The sequence below is a fragment of the Oncorhynchus nerka genome, linkage group LG13 (genome assembly GCF_034236695.1).
Source record: "Oncorhynchus nerka isolate Pitt River linkage group LG13, Oner_Uvic_2.0, whole genome shotgun sequence".
Lineage (NCBI taxonomy): Eukaryota > Metazoa > Chordata > Actinopteri > Salmoniformes > Salmonidae > Oncorhynchus > Oncorhynchus nerka.
In genome coordinates this window covers 29,862,208-29,877,789 of record NC_088408.1, presented here as the reverse complement: position 1 = coordinate 29,877,789, position 15,582 = coordinate 29,862,208, and the positions used below count along the sequence as shown (strand labels likewise).

General features: G+C 41.3%; 1 protein-coding gene across 1 annotated transcript; it reads left to right on the top strand.

Annotated features, from left to right (window-relative positions):
- The first annotated feature begins 7,935 nt into the window (after positions 1 to 7,935).
- LOC115139305 (terminal nucleotidyltransferase 5A-like) lies at positions 7,936 to 15,144 on the top strand. The gene is made up of 2 exons (XM_029676521.2): positions 7,936 to 9,182; positions 11,904 to 15,144. Exons 1-2 carry the CDS (start codon positions 8,745 to 8,747, stop codon positions 12,846 to 12,848), a joined length of 1,383 nt encoding a protein of 460 aa, XP_029532381.2. The 5' UTR covers positions 7,936 to 8,744; the 3' UTR covers positions 12,849 to 15,144.
- Positions 15,145 to 15,582: the final 438 nt, after the last annotated feature.

Genomic DNA, 15,582 nt, shown 5'->3' with positions numbered 1-15,582 from the left:
TGTGGCTTTAAGGGGTGTTGCTGTGTGAAGTGTGCCTGTGTGAAGATATTGAGAATGATTATGTGGTAGGAGATGTGATCACCACATTTATAAACAGGAAACTGAGTCCGATCTCTTCTCAGCCTAACTGACACCACACGCCTCACTTCCTGTTTATGTCGCTCTGGCAACATCTGTCCTCAGACAATTCTGTGTTTCTCCTAGGATTTTTTAAAGTAGCGGTGGCAAAGTTAGGGGGGAGGCTGTTTTAAAGCTAGTTTTCTGCAATTCTACACATTTTGCCATAAGGCTGAGATCATTTTTAGTTTTAAAGCTAATTTTCTGTAATTCTACACATTTTACCATGGCTTATGCCTTGTTCTTATGCTGTCTGAGTGACTAAAACATTATAACAAAATCAATGGGGGCCACATGCCATGAGATGTTTGGAATTTCAGATTCTTCATGACAGTCTAGTTTTTATTTTGATGATTGTTAGTTCTCAAAGATGATCTTATTTCAAAATATATATTTTCTACATACTTTATATCAGTGCCATTGAAATGTTACACTGAAAACATTGCTAAATGCTTATAGGGGACACACTGTGAAAGGTCCCTCAACATGAGGGGGAAACAGTCTGATTAAAGACAACCAGCAATGGAAATAGATTAAGTAGAATGGACTTGGGTCTCAATTCCAAATGCAATGCAATGTCAAGCTATACTTTGTGTGTGTGTGTGTGTGTGCGTGTACGTGTGTGTGTGTGTGTGTGTGTGTACGTGTGTGTGTGTGTGTACGTGTGTGTGTACGTGCACGCTTGGATGTGTGTGTGATCAGCCTTGTTAACCATTGTTCTAACCAGTGTATATCTGTGAGGATTCATAACAAAACATCACACTTGTTAGATGCATAGATAGAGGGGTTATTCCATGACAAGAGTGCCTTTTGCGTCCCTTTCGAAATTTTAAGTAGAAATTGTGTACCAGTATTTCATTTTAAAAGCTTTTTATATTAAATCAAGTGCTCTTTAATATAGACCACATGGAGAATTTACAGTGAAAAATGCAGCATTTTGACATCCCTCAGGGCACCCTCTGTGACTTCGAGGAAGATTTTAACTCACTTAACCCCAACATTTCTCTAAGTTTCCACCGTCATTGTAAAAACCGAGTTATTTGGTTGCTTTGACAGTGATTTCTGAATATGGTACTGAAGATTGTATTTATTTTATGTGATTAGTGATTCATTTACATTTGTTCCTCATTTTAAGGTCAACCTGTCACAAGTGTAGAGAGGAGTAGGCAGGAGCCAGTCGCAGGTTTAGAAATACTGAATTTATTAAAGCACCATATATTAAAGTGGGACGAAACCTAAAGTGCAAAATAATAAAATACTCAGGTATACTCAATACTCATAGTAGGAGAGATTCCTCTCAGGAAAACAAGCAACATATACAATGACCGACAAAGACAAATGACAGAGTGAGTATATATACAGTGATAGAGTGGGGATTGGAACCAGGTGTGTGTAATGAGACAAGTCCGGGGTTGATGAGTGAAGGGCGTTCGCCAGCAGCAGGTTCAGCAATGGCTAGAAGGCCGGCAACACCGAACGCCTGAGCTGGACAGGAGGGGGAGCTAAAGTGCTGCAGACCTTGTAGACTTTTTTGTTGTCAATTTTAGCATTGAGTGTAACAAATTCAAGGAGTATTATTATAAACAATTTGCATTGTGTAAGGTAATGTAAATATTTTCTAGTACTATTAATATTCCCAGTTTTTAATTTTTTTTTATATATATACATTTTTAAAAATAAAATAATTAAAATAATCTAAACACCTGCAGTACCCCTGCTAACCACTGCTGGAAGTCACTGACCTATAGTTTGGACAGTCATGAACAGCTTGCTCTTTATTATGACTACATTTTGTGAAGTTTTTGTTTGTTTTGGTGTTCAGCCCCTTTGTCGGTGATTGGCCAACAGTAGGGTTGGGAACTATGGATGGGATTCTTCAGTGAAGTGTTTGCTGTCATTCAACGGTTCAATGAGAGCGAGGGGAGTGCAGCAGTAGCTAGGCCGTGTTGTCAGTAGTGCACTGCTAGTTTTAATGCACATTTATTTTTTGACTTGAGAAGAACTGCACCAAATCTCTTAGCTAGATGTAAAATTGCTTGACTAAGACCTCGACAAAAACATCAAATTAATTACAGATTTATTGATTTATCTTAGATTAATTCTAACTATTTTAAGGAAGTGTTATGGCTAAGTTGTTGCTATGGTGGCTCAAGAGTGACAAACAATAGTAATATTGCCGCTTTGTTCTCTTTTTTCAAGCAAAGGTCTTTAGGGAGTATGCGAGCACAGACGTTGATATTTTTAAAATTTATTTTACCTTTATTTTACTAGGCAAGTCAGTTAAGAACAAATTCTTATTTTCAATGACGGCCTAGGACAGTGGGTTAACTGCCTGTTCAGGGGCAGAACGACAGATTTGTACCTCGTCAGCTCAGGGATTTGAACTTGCAACCTTTCGGTTACAAGTCCAACACTCACACGCCTAGTGGTTAGTGCTGATAGAATTTAGGTAGCCTTGTTCTCAAATTTGCTTTGTTAAAATCCCCAGCTACAATAAATGCAGCATCAGGATATACGATTGGAGTTCCTTGAGGGCCGTCATGGAATCGGCTTGAGGGAGGATGTACACGGCTGTGACAATAACCGACGAGAATTCTCTTGGGAGATAATACAGTCTGTATTTGATTGTAAGGAATTTTAGGTCAGGTGAACAAAAGGACTTGAATTCCTGTATGTTGTTACAATTACACCATTAGTTGTTTATCATGAGACATACACCCCAGCCCTTCTTCTTCCCGGAGAGATGTTTATTCCTGTCGGCGCAACGCACAAAGAATCCCGGTGGCTGTACTGACTCCGACAGCATGTTCCCAAAGAGCCATATTTCCATGAAATAGAGTATCTTACAATCCCGGATAACTCTCTGGAAAGCAACCCTTGCCCTAATTCCATCTACCTTGTTATCTAGAGACTGGACATTAGCGAGTAATATACTCGGAAGCGGTGTGTTGTGTGCACGCCCCCGAAGTCTGACCAGAAGGCCGCTCAATCTACCTCTTATGCGGTGACGTTGTTTTGGGTCAGCCTCTGGAATCAGTTTGAATGCCTTGGGTGGTTCGAACAGAGGATCCGCTTTGGGAAAGTTGTATTACTGGTCGTAGTGCTGGTAAGTTGACTTCGCTCTGATATCCAATAGTTCTTCCCGGCTGTATGTAATAACACTTAAGATTTTCTGGGTTAACATTGTAAGAAATAATATATTTAAAAAAACTAAATATGGCATAGTTTCCTAAGGACTAGAAACGAGGCGACCCTCTCTGACGGCGCCATCTTGTATGACCAGATAGGTCAGATAGGGGAGAGGCGTTGTGTTATGAGGTGTTGTTTTATTAATTTTTTAAAGCAAATTTAGCTGTTCACGGTAAAGAATATTGAGTAATCATCCCCCTGCAGTTGCAAAAATAGGCTTGTCTAGTATGGTTCTATGCATATATGCATGTCTATATGAATACCTACTGTACAACTGCTGGCACCATGAATTTAATTTCAATAGTCAGTCTCTCACTGTACGTGTTTCCCTTCCCAGTGATTAAACAATTAACACCAATCACCTTTATAGCTTTCATTGAAGCAGGATCTAGCCTTGTGAAAAGCAATGCTTTAAATAGCCTAATTAACAATTAATGAATTAATTGAGACAGACAGGCAAACAGACAGACAGAAAATTTGGTCCTGATAAGGTAGGAAAGCATGTACACACACAGACACACAGACACACAGACACACACACGCACACGCACACGCACACACACACACACACACACACACACACACACACTGTTAGATAGTACCCTGTAGGGATAGAAGCTGTGAATCTTTGGCTTAACGGGCTGGGCGAGTCACCGATCTCATTAGGAGCAATGGAGCTGTTTAGCAGGCTTACTGAGAGAGCTCCAGTAGGTCAGCTGTGGTCTGGAGCGGTCACTCACTAAGGTCAGGGCCATAGGGAGGGGTGGGAGTGGCCATAAAGAAATACAACCTATCGAATGGAAATATATCCGCCATTTTACACATACTGTACCATGGTCCTGCTTGTAATTCAACATATACAATAATTGGTGCAGTTGTTGTATAATTCCAAAGTAACCTCCACAAAATGACTGGCAGTTCACATAGAGGTACAGATTAAGACAGTTTGCTACAGCAGGAAAATAATCCTGCAGCAACAAGAAATGTGAGTTATTATGTGGATTATATAAATAATGGACATTTTCGTAGAGTTGATACATTTTTGGTAAGGAAAAATAATAAATTGAAATGACAATCTTCAGAAGCCATTTTAAACCTCAAATACACTACAAGTTTGACATTTTCTGCATTGCAGGAAAGTTCTCCTGCAACAGGGTGATCAAACTAAGATCCTACATTTGTACCTTGTCTAGAAAGGACATTTCTCCACCTGTGCTAGCACTTCTATTCCACAAACCATGGGCAAACCAGAATCTATTTATCCTTGCTAGAATCTATATTTCACAGACTTGTGCAATTGCAGTGCAACTGAAGTTACTTCTCCAAAAGGTCTCATGTCCAGTGAGTTCTAAGTACTCTCTATATATGAGCATCAATTAAGCACAGTTGCTCAATACGTCTTTTCTGGGCCTGCTCAGAGCATACCTGACATAACCTGCTAATAGCTGCTACAGCTGGTGGGGGAGGAGACATGGAGGGATGGGGGAGGAAAGTGGCAGAAGAGGGAGGGGAGTGGAAGAAAAACGGGGCAAGGGAGGAAGGAGAGAAAGGAATAGTAGAAGGAAGGGAGAGAGAGAGTGGGAGGGAGGAAGGGAGAGAGAGAGAGTGGGAGGGAGGAAGGGAGAGTGAGAGTGGGAGAGAGGGAGGGGGTGTATATTCGGCTCCCAGGCTCATGGTAATCTTATTATGTACTTCCTGAGGAGGAGGAGTTGGTGAAAATGGAGATGGAAAAGTGGATGAGGGAGGAGGAGGAGGAGGAGGGGGGGGGCAGAGGTAGTCGCTGGTTGCCCGTTCTCTCAATTGATTTACTACTACCTACAGCCTTCATCTGCTTTCCTATGACGTCACACGGTGCACAACTTCCTGTCTGCACTCACATGTTTGTGTCACAACTGCAAATCCTACACTTCAATATGCTTGAACAAGACAGCATGAAACACATCTTTGTATTGAGTGTGCCTTTTATTTAACCACATGATTTAAGGAGTGGTCTTGGGGGCAAGCTGTCATCCACTTGCAGTGTCTTAGTGTCAAAGCTAATGTAAGTAGCTGTATCATACGGATGGTCTCCTAAGCCTGACATGGAGTCAATAGCTGAATGGAGACTGTTCACTGGTCTCTCTTTCTCACCTATAGAAATGAGCTGCTCTCTTATACAGCTACATCATGTCTCTATTTGTAATGTACACAAAAGCTGTGTGATATGTAGCCTATTGTGCATTAGATGAATCCTTGAACAAATACAGTTTTACTGTGTTGCTTTGCATTGATTAATATTGCATGCATTTCATTATATTCTATGGCAAGATTCTTTGGAGGACAAACAGAAACTAACTCATAGTGAAATTGCATGGGTAGCTGATAGAGGATTGACAATTATCTCTTGTTACTACTGTAAGTCTTCAAAGAGACTTTTGTTATTCTGGGTCAAATCAGCCTCTATAAACCAATCAGATCACTCAACTGCCCTCCCTCTTCCCTCCTGTGTGAACGTGACTATGTATAACTTCAGCCGGAAGCGTATAGCTGCACTCTGACCCCTAACCTATTACCTCTACGACTAAGTCTCAGAGTATGACACATATGTTAGTCCTGTGTTGCACCCCTTTTCCCAGACGTTGCCCACCATCTTCCTAAATCCATTATGATTCTGGGGTAAAACGGTTAGGTCGGAGGTGAGGGTAGGCCACTATGATGAATTTCTTGAGTCATTTCAATGGTCAATTCTAACATGACCCATTTGTAAGTCTGACAAAGTAACCATACAGAAATGGTGGATTGAAATTGCAGCATGGACTATATTCCAGATACTATCTCAAATAACTAATCTAAAAATCACTGTGTAACTGTGTGTCTGAATCAAACTATTTTCAATCAAACTGAATCAAACTAATCAAACTATTTTCCATTCTGTTTCTGGATCGAGACCCCTTTTTCAGAGAGGTGTAGGATTATCAGTATTCTCTTTCACCACCTCTCCTCTTACACAGATCTCTTTTCAACAGGCCAGCCCAGGGGAAAAGTGGGTGGTTTCATAGCGAGACTGTGCAAAGGTTTATTTTTCAGGTCACTGTTTATAGACCTAAAATGGCTGTACCCTCTGTGGCAGTAAAATAGTGGTTTTACAATGCAGAGCCTGCACAGGTCCAGGTCACATGTCATTTGGCAGGGTGGTCATTCCTTCCTTGTTTCTGCCAATATGTTGTAATTATAACACTGTAAAAGAGCAAGTTAGGTTAATAGTCATGGGAAAAAACACAGGCCTACTAGAAACAGTGTGTGTGTGTGTGTGTGTGTGTGTGTGTGTGTGTGTGTGTGTGTGTGTGTGTGTGTGTGTGTGTGTGTGTGTGTGTGTGTGTACATACAATGAGTGTACAAAACATTATAAACACCTGCTCTTTCCGTGACATAGACTGACCAGGTGAATCCAGATGAAAGCTATGATCCCTTATTGATGTCACCTGTTAAATCCACTTCAATCAGTGTAGATGAAGGATTTTTAAGTCTTGAGTCAATTGAGACATGGATTGTGTATGTGTGCCATTCAGAGAGTGAATGGGCAAGCCAAAATATATAAGTGCCTTTGAAATGGGTATGGTAGTAGGGGCCAGGCACACTGATTTGTGTCAAAACCTGCAACACCGCTGGGTTTCCCATACAGTTTCCCATTCAGTTTCCCATACAGTTTCCCATACAGTATGTCCCAAGAATGGTCTAGCCATCTTGACACAACTGTGGGAAGAATTGGAGTCAACATGGGCGCACACCTACAGTATGTGTGTGTGGCTGTGTTTGTATGTGTGTGTGTGCTACTGTACATACAGAGTAATCTGCATTAAGCTGGTTTATGAGGTAGTCAACAGTGACGCAGATATGCCAGTGAAGCTCTATCTGATGGGTTCTGAGTGATAAGGAGCACATCCTGACACTATGGAATATAGCTTACATATTGTACCATTACTCAGAGTACTGTTACTATACACACACCTAATACACCTTGAATTGACTTTAGCACTGTGATTCCAACACTTACTTTTTGAAGAAGGTTGTACATGCAATGTTCATGTCATGAGAGAGGTGTTGCTCTTGCCACCCCTAGATAGTGATATATGCAATGATCTAGCATAGTCTAATTTAGATTTAAAGAAAAGATGAATATGAGTGACTGATAGTTAACATTAATATTTGTATAAATAACATGTATCTACATATCTGATATAATATCTACACATCATTAACGATACTCTCTGTGACACATGTGAAGGGTATGATGTGCACATTTGAGTTCCTCAACAACAAATGTATGTGGCTGTAGTAGTGAATCATTGGGGTGTAAAATGACTGTGAAAAGTATATATTTAAAAAACTTTGCAGAAGGTGTTGCGTCTATAAACCACCGTTGGCCTGCAAGTGTCCATGTAGATTTAGCCTATAGTGACAGATCTATAATCAAGGTTCCTTCTGCCAATATAACAAGCGGTGTTAAATGCAAAACTGACCTCATATGAGCATATGGGACAACTTAATTCACTCAACAGGTTGCTAGGAATGTACCGATTACAACGATTGATGGAACGAGCTGCCACTCAAACTAACCCGCCCCGCCATTCCTTTGCTGGGGAAAGCATACTCGTCAGAACCTCTCATCTGTAGCGCGAGTCCTCTGTGGCATGACGCACTGCCGTCAAGCGAAAAACTGGCAAAATGTAACATGCAAGTAGAAGCCATACACCATTTTCTGTGAATGGTAGGTGAAGAAAGTGTATAGGAATACGTATTTCGTGGGTTAAATATGATGCGTAAAATAGACGCAGAGGAGAAATACCAAGATCCGTGAAACTTTCCGCGCGTAAAAGTGAAAGGAAAACCAACTTTGGGAGGTGCAAAATTGTTTTTGAGTCGAACAGAAAAGGCGCATTGAGAAAGTGCAAGACGCTATTCTGTATTGATGATCATCGACAGGCGCACATTTAAGCGACGGCGACACAGACGGAAGAGAAAGCGCACAGTGAGGTAAATAATACAGGATAGTGTGTGAACCCCACGGCTGGACAAGCCCTTTAGACCCGCTCAGCAATCGAATAATATCCCCACTGAACTTGGGGAAAGGGAAGACAATGGACATCTAGCTATACGCAGGACAACTGGCTGACCATATGCTTCATCTCTGCTACAAGCAACAGAGAAGTGCAACCACACGTATACTGTGTTTAAATGAGAGATGCTTCGTCTTGTTATGGCAAACAACGTTATCTAAAGGGCGGTGATAAAGATACGTTATCTAAAGGTCGGCGATACAGATAAATACAGCCAGCTAATGTGGCGAAAGCACTCTGTCAATCTACCCCAGCGGCAACACGGCCGCCTTATCTCACAGCGAAGCAGGAGACGAAAGGACACTTTCAGCGTTTACATTTTCATATCTACCTCTTACCAATATGGGCGAGAAAGTCGACTCGAGTCGATCGACTCCGGTGGAAGGCTGTCTGGTGGACGGGGAGAGCAGAAACCTCAGCGTGCTGAACTGGGAACAAGTGCAGCGCCTGGACGTCATATTGGCTGGGTCCATCCCCATCCACGGCCGCTGGAACTTCCCTACCCTGGAGATAAAACCGCGGGACATCGTCAAAGTGGTCCGGAGTCGCATGGAGGAGAAACGGATACATGTCCGAGAGGTCCGTCTGAACGGTTCCGCGGCGAGCCATGTTCTACATGAGGACAGCGGGTTAGGATGGAAGGATCTGGACTTGATATTCTGTGCTGACCTGAAAAGTGAGATGGAGTTCCAGACGGTGAAGGATATAGTTCTGGACGCTCTGCTAGACTTCTTACCCGAGGGAGTGAACAAGGACAAGATAACGCCAGTGACCTTAAAGGTAACATAACTTATTTTTTTTATTTGACATTATCATTTGACATTCATAATGCAGGTTTATGTAGTTTATTACGCACCATTTTAGGTGCACAAATGTTTCTATATTCATTGCAAGCGTCGTATCAAGACTTGGATTCTAATGCAACCAGTGAAAGTTATGCACAAGTATGAGAATGCATTACGATTACACGTTACTTTCATATCTTCATTCCATCTCAAAGTGCTTACTACAATATATTATGCACCCTACAGCAGCCAATAAATTACAGTTATGCCAATCCGCACAGTATCAGCATTAATTTATGTGTAAAATAGTGCATTCAGAATTCTTCCCTGCATTCTAAGCTGCATGGTGATAGGGCTGCAGATAGTAGAAACAGTGGTTTCCACTACAAAGAGGATTCACGCTAATCCAATCGGAAGGGGAACCGCATTAATGGTCGCTTCTCAGTTACATGGTTACGTATTTACGCATGACCCAGCGCTGGGGGGAGAGGATTACCCTCCCTTCAATGCAAAACATATACAGTACCAGTCAAAAGTTTGGACACACCTACTCATAATTCCATGTGTGTTATTTAATATTTTTTCTTTATTTTTACTATTTTCTACATTGTAGAGTAATAGTGAAGACATCAAAACTATTAAATAATGTGCATAGAATTATGTAGTAACCAAAAAAGTGTTTAACAAATCAAAATATATTTTATATTTGAGATTCTTCACAACAGCCACCCGTTGTCATGATGACAGCTTTGCAGACTCTTGGCATTATATCAACCAGCTTCATGAGGTAGTCACCTGGAATGCATTTAAATTAATAGGTGTGCCTTGTTATAAGTTCATTTGTGGAATTTATTTCCTTCTTAATGCATTTGAGCCAGTCAGTTGTGTTGTGACAAGTTAGGGGTGGTAAACAGAAGATAGCCCTATTTGGTAAAAGACCAAGTCCATATTATGGCAAGAACAGCTAAAATAAGCAAAGAGAAACGACAGTCCATCATTACTTTAAGACATGAAGGTCAGTCAATCTGAAAGATTTCAAGAACTTTTCAAGTTTCTTCAAGTGCAGTTGAAAAAACCATCAAGCGCTATGATGAAACTGTCTCTCATGAGGACCACCACAGGAAAGGAAGACCCAGAATTACCTCTGCTGCAGAGTTACCAGCCTCAGAAATTGCAGCCAAAATAAATAAGTAAAAGACACATCTCAACATCAATTGTTCAGAGGAGACTGCATGGATCAGGCCTTCATGGTCGAATTGCTGCAAAGAAACCACTACTAAAGGACACCAATAAGAAGAAGAGACTTGGCTTGGGCCAAGAAACATGGGCAATGGACATTAGACCGGTGGAAATCTGTCCTTTGGTCTGATGAGTCCAAATTAGACATTTTTGGTTCCAACCGCTGTGTCTTTGTGAGACGCAGAGTAGGTGAACGGATGATCTCTGCATGTGTGGTTCCCAACGTGAAGCATGGAGGAGGAGGTGTGATGGTGTGGGGGTGCTTTGTTAGTTACACTGTCTGTGATTTATTTTGAATTCAAGTCACACTTAACCAGCATGGCTACCACAGCATTCTGCAGCAATACACCATCCCATCTGGTTTGTGCTAAGTGGGAATAAAAAAAATGTTCAACAGGACAATGACACGCCATACCTCCAGGCTTTGTAATGGCTATTTGACCAAGAAGGAGAGTGATGGAGTGCTGCATCAGATGACCTGGCCTCCACAATCACCCGACCTCAACCCAATTGAGATGGTTTGGGATGTTTTGGACCGCAGAATAAATTAAAAGCAGTCAACAAGTGCTCAGCATATGTGAGAACTTCAAGACCTTCAAGACTGTTGGAAAAGCATTCCAGGTGAAGCTGGTTGAGGGATTGCCAAGCGTGTGCAAAGCTGTCATCATACGTGGAAGAATCTACTTTGAAGAATCTCAAATATATTTTGACTTGAACATTTATTTGGTTATTTCATAGTTTTGATGTCTTTACTATTATTCTACAATGTAAAAAACAGTAAAAATAAAGAAAAACCCTTGATTGAGTATGGGTTTCCAAACTTTTGACTGGTACGGTAGATTAATTGAATATTGAACAGAAAGTGAAAATGACACCAGAAAATCATCTACCACACTCAAATGAAACCCTGACATGCTTTATTTCTTAATATAGTGTATTATTACTCCCCGTCACCAGACACATTGCCAGACCTAGATACAGAGGATGATCCATGTACTGAGAATAAATGCAGAAATGCACCAAGAGACATAACAAACACTTTAATCTATTAACATGTTTGGTTAAATTATGATGAATATGCTGATAATTCTATACAATGAAACATTTCATTGATGTATTTAATGTACAGGTCTAGGATCTTAATTTGATCGCCCTGTAGCAGGAGAACTTTCCTGCAATGTAGGATATTTTAAATGTGTAGTCTAATTGTAGTTTAAAAGGTCTTCTGAAGTTTGACATTTCCACTTGTTTTTCCCTTACAAAAATGTATTAACCCCTACAATAATATCAATTAATTATAATCCACATAATAATTCAAATTTCCTCTTGCTAGCAAACTGGCTCAAATTAATATTCTACATCTGTATCTAATCATTAATTTATGAATGACCTATTACCATAGACAAAACATGTAGATATAGAGATGTCAGATGTGTGACTAAGATGTTTTTTTATGTCTGTGTTGTTGTGTTTTCAGGAGGCCTATGTGCAGAAGATGGTGAAAGTATGTAATGACTCAGACCGCTGGAGCCTAATCTCCCTCTCCAACAACAAAGGCAAGAATGTGGAGCTCAAGTTTGTGGACTCTCTGCGTCGCCAGTTTGAGTTCAGTGTGGACTCCTTCCAGATTCGCCTGGACTCCCTTCTCCTCTTCTACGAGTGCTCCGAGCACCCCATGGCGGACACCTTCCACCCCACCATCCTGGGAGAAAGTGTGTACGGGGATTTCCCCGCGGCCCTCGACCATTTACGCAAACGCCTCATCTGCACGAGGAACCCTGAGGAGATTCGTGGTGGCGGTCTTCTGAAATACTGCCATCTGCTGGTCCGGGGTTTCTGCGCCGCTTCCGGACCCGAAATGAAAATTCTGCAACGCTACATGTGCTCTAGGTTCTTCATAGACTTCCCAGAGCTGGGCGAGCAGAGGAGGAAGCTGGAATCCTACCTCCAGAACCACTTTGTGGGTCTCGAAGACAGGAAATACGACTATCTGGCAACTCTGCATGGGGTAGTGCAGGAGAGCACAGTGTGTCTGATGGGCCACGAGAGGAGACAGACACTGGGCCTCATCTCCTCCCTGGCCCTTCGGGTCCTTGCAGAGCAGAACGTCATCCCTAACACGGCCAACGTCACCTGCTACTACCAGCCTGCCCCTTATGTGGCCGACAGCAACTTCAGCAACTACTACGTGGCCCAGGTGCAGCCTGTTTACCCTCACTACCTCCCTCCGCAGTACCCCCATCAACAGTACCCCCCTCAGCAATACCCCCTCAGCAATACCCCAATCCACACCAACCGCCTCCCCACCACCCCATGTACACTGCATGGATGCCCTGCAACTGAGTGTGAGATAGTGGATACACACAGTCACTTATGGAACAATGGAATTTTCATCCTAACTAATGAATGGATCACAGGATGATGGTGGATCCTCTCTTTATTCAAACAGAGACTCAGAGGCATATTCTTGCTTTGGCTATGAGCAGGATGGAGAGGAGAGAAGGAGAGAGGCCACTTGGATGTGGTCTGACCCTGGAGCGAAGGCTTTCCTCCAAGGCAGAAAACCAGTGGTGGAGGAGAGGAGGGCAAAAGGGAAGGGAGAAGGCCGACCTAAGATGAGGCTGAGGTTGAACCCAGGAGGCCAGTCGGTCCATGGCGACTAGCCAGTCCTAGGAGACCAGGCTAAACACCTTGCTGGACAACCAAGCATTCGGCTTAGGGCTGAATACTACCAGTGTTGATGATGCAGTGAAATGATGTATGTAACCAATGTGTTAGTGGTTATGTTTTTGTAAGCAATGGCTTGAATTTGAGACTCACTCTTAAATATACACCCACCTACAGTATACTCCCTAACACTCATACATGCATAAAAACAAAGACACACTCTCACACACCATACAGTGCATACATGAGACATGTACAGTACATAGGCAAACACTGAGTGTATTGTGTAGGAAAGTGAGAGACTTCGGGAAGATGTGGACACGTCCTGATTGGCTACGAAGACCTTGCGTTGACCTTTTTCTGACCAGTGAAAATAAGAAGTAAGGCTTACCCCAGACAATGCAAAAGAAGAACTGGACATTGTTTACAAACCAAAGATCTATCTTTTAGAGACCCACGTTTTGGCTGATCAAGGAGAAGAAGAAGAAAAAGCAACAAAAAAAATGCAATATGTTGATATTAATATTTTTGCTTTAAGTGCCTACATGTCTAAAAGAAAGAAACAGGTTTTTGTGAATATTTTGTGAATAAACCCAGACTTGTTCATTTTAGACAAAGGACCATGAGCTTTTTAAGGATGATGGTGTGTTACTTGTGTAAATGAATGTATTTTAGACCAGAGAGGGACACAATGTGAACTGTTATTGAAGTAGAGGAACCAGGTTTGTGTCTCATATCTCCCAGAATTCGAATTGGATGACGAGAGAGGGAGATGAGTTATAGTGTGAGAGAGAAAGGAAGGAGAAAGTGAGAGAGGGTCCTGAGTGAGTGAGGAGGTTACAAGGGGAGAGGATTAGAGTATGAGTCAAGCCTTTAAACTCCTGCAAACGTGAAGTGTCTGGGGACACGCCTGTAAACTCTTGCACACAAGTGTGCAGTAGTTTACAGGGCCTGACTCATACTGTTAGAGAGTGTTTTTACCAGTAGAGAGAGAGGTCTGAAAGTGTTGCTTGAGAGATGTATTTGTGATATTTCAGTGTGTGTGTGTATGGGCAGTATATGTTTGGGTTCAAAAGGTGGAAATTGTCCTCCTTTGATGTATTCTTCTTTGTTACATTTCTGATGTTTTTTTGTGAGGAAATTCCATGTGGGATGTGAGTAAGGGGGGGGTTCAAGCATTTGCACCTTTGCAAAGTGTGCGCCTGTTATTTTTAAGTAATGAAACCTAAAATAATGAACAAAAGGTAAAGGTTAAGAGAAGGATAATAACTAAGTTGATGTATCAATAATGGTTGTTTTTTGTTCCCTTATAAAGATACCAGGTGAAAACGTTGAGTAAATCCGATCAATGCAGACATCTCACATTCTTCTATTAAACCTGTTCTCAGATCTCATATTTTTCTATATTTCTCTATCCATCTCTCTATTTTTGGACATGTTGTTCGGCTCATGCCATAGTCTTGTTGATTGCCACGTTCCAAGAGGTTGTAAAGAGTATTGATGCAAGTGTGTGTATGTGTGTGTGTGTGTTTGCACACGTCAGTTCAATGTCTAGTTTTGAGTTGTCAACTAACGTCAATTCTGCTTGAAATCAACAAAACATTTCCCCATGTCATTGAATTTAGCTTAAAAGTTGGGTGAAAAGACACGAAATGCCCTCATGTTGATCACTTTTTACTAATGCAATCAGTTTTTCACATTGATTCAACATCATCACATAGATTGTTTGGGTTGAAATTACGTGGAAACAACGTTTATTCAACCAGTTTTTGCCCAATGGGAAACTTTCAAATGCAGACTCACTTGTGTCCATGGCATTGCTCATGCAATTTCTTTTGTTTTCTTTCTTTTTTGTTTCAAAACGTTATTCTCTAAGAAACATAATGTCTTTTTTGAGTTTCTCTCAATGTGTTATTGTTGTGTAAATGTCTATTTTGATTGCCAACCAATATGGGATTGGCCAAAGATGTGAAAAGAATGTGTGAACACATTTGTCTAAGATGAATTACTTTATCATTAAGAAGGAAGAAAAACAGTTATGCACCCCTGTAGTCAATTATGAATTTATTATCTTTTCAGTTTTTCCAAAAGTGTAAAGTACAGAATACAGTTGAAGTCGAAGGTTACATACACCTTAGCCAAATATTTTTAAACTCAGTTTTTCACAATTCCTGACATTTAATCCTAGTAAACATTCCCTTTCTTAGGTCAGTGAGGATAACCACTTTATTTTAAGAATGTGAAATGTCAGAATAATGGTAGAGAAAATGATTTATTTCAGCTTTAATTTCTCTAATCACATTCCCAGTGGGTCAGAAGTTTACATACACTCAATTAGTATTTGGTAGCATTGCCTTTAAATTGTTTAACTTGGGTCAAATGTTTCGGGTAGCCTTCCACAAGCTTCCCACAATAAGTTGGGTGAAATTTGGCCCATTCCTCCTGACAGAGCTGGTGTAACTGAGGCAGGTTTTGTAGGCCTCCTTTCT